The sequence below is a fragment of the Cystoisospora suis genome (assembly GCF_002600585.1).
Source record: "Cystoisospora suis strain Wien I chromosome Unknown contig_3300, whole genome shotgun sequence".
Lineage (NCBI taxonomy): Eukaryota > Apicomplexa > Conoidasida > Eucoccidiorida > Sarcocystidae > Cystoisospora > Cystoisospora suis.
The window spans coordinates 1-243 of record NW_027156095.1 but is presented as its reverse complement, the minus strand read 5'-3'; the positions used below and the strand labels follow the sequence as shown (position 1 = coordinate 243).

Sequence of the window (243 nt, the reverse complement as noted above, 5' to 3'; positions counted from 1 at the left end):
AAAAGTGAAGAAAGAAAGAAAGATGTTCTCCCCTCACAATGTCCTCTTACGTTCTATCTCTCTTCGTCCTTGTACTAGTTGTCGAGCCAAGGAGATGATTCTGCTGGCCGTTGGGTTGATACTGAGATCTAGCCGTATTATGGATACCACCCGATCCAGAGGCAGATGCAGACGAAAACGTTGAAGAAGATTTCGCTTGTTGGTGTTGTTGAGAAGACCCTTTCTCTTTCTTTCCTTTCTGCG

The 243-nt window shown here is 44.9% G+C and overlaps 1 protein-coding gene across 1 annotated transcript; it reads right to left on the bottom strand.

Moving 5' to 3' along the window:
• Nucleotides 1-44: 44 nt before the first annotated feature.
• Nucleotides 45-242, bottom strand: CSUI_006494 (uncharacterized protein; the record flags this gene model as incomplete). Its single annotated transcript, XM_068066651.1, has 1 exon — nucleotides 45-242. A coding segment is annotated over one exon (195 nt), but the record flags the coding sequence as incomplete, so codon positions are not given.
• Nucleotide 243: the final 1 nt, after the last annotated feature.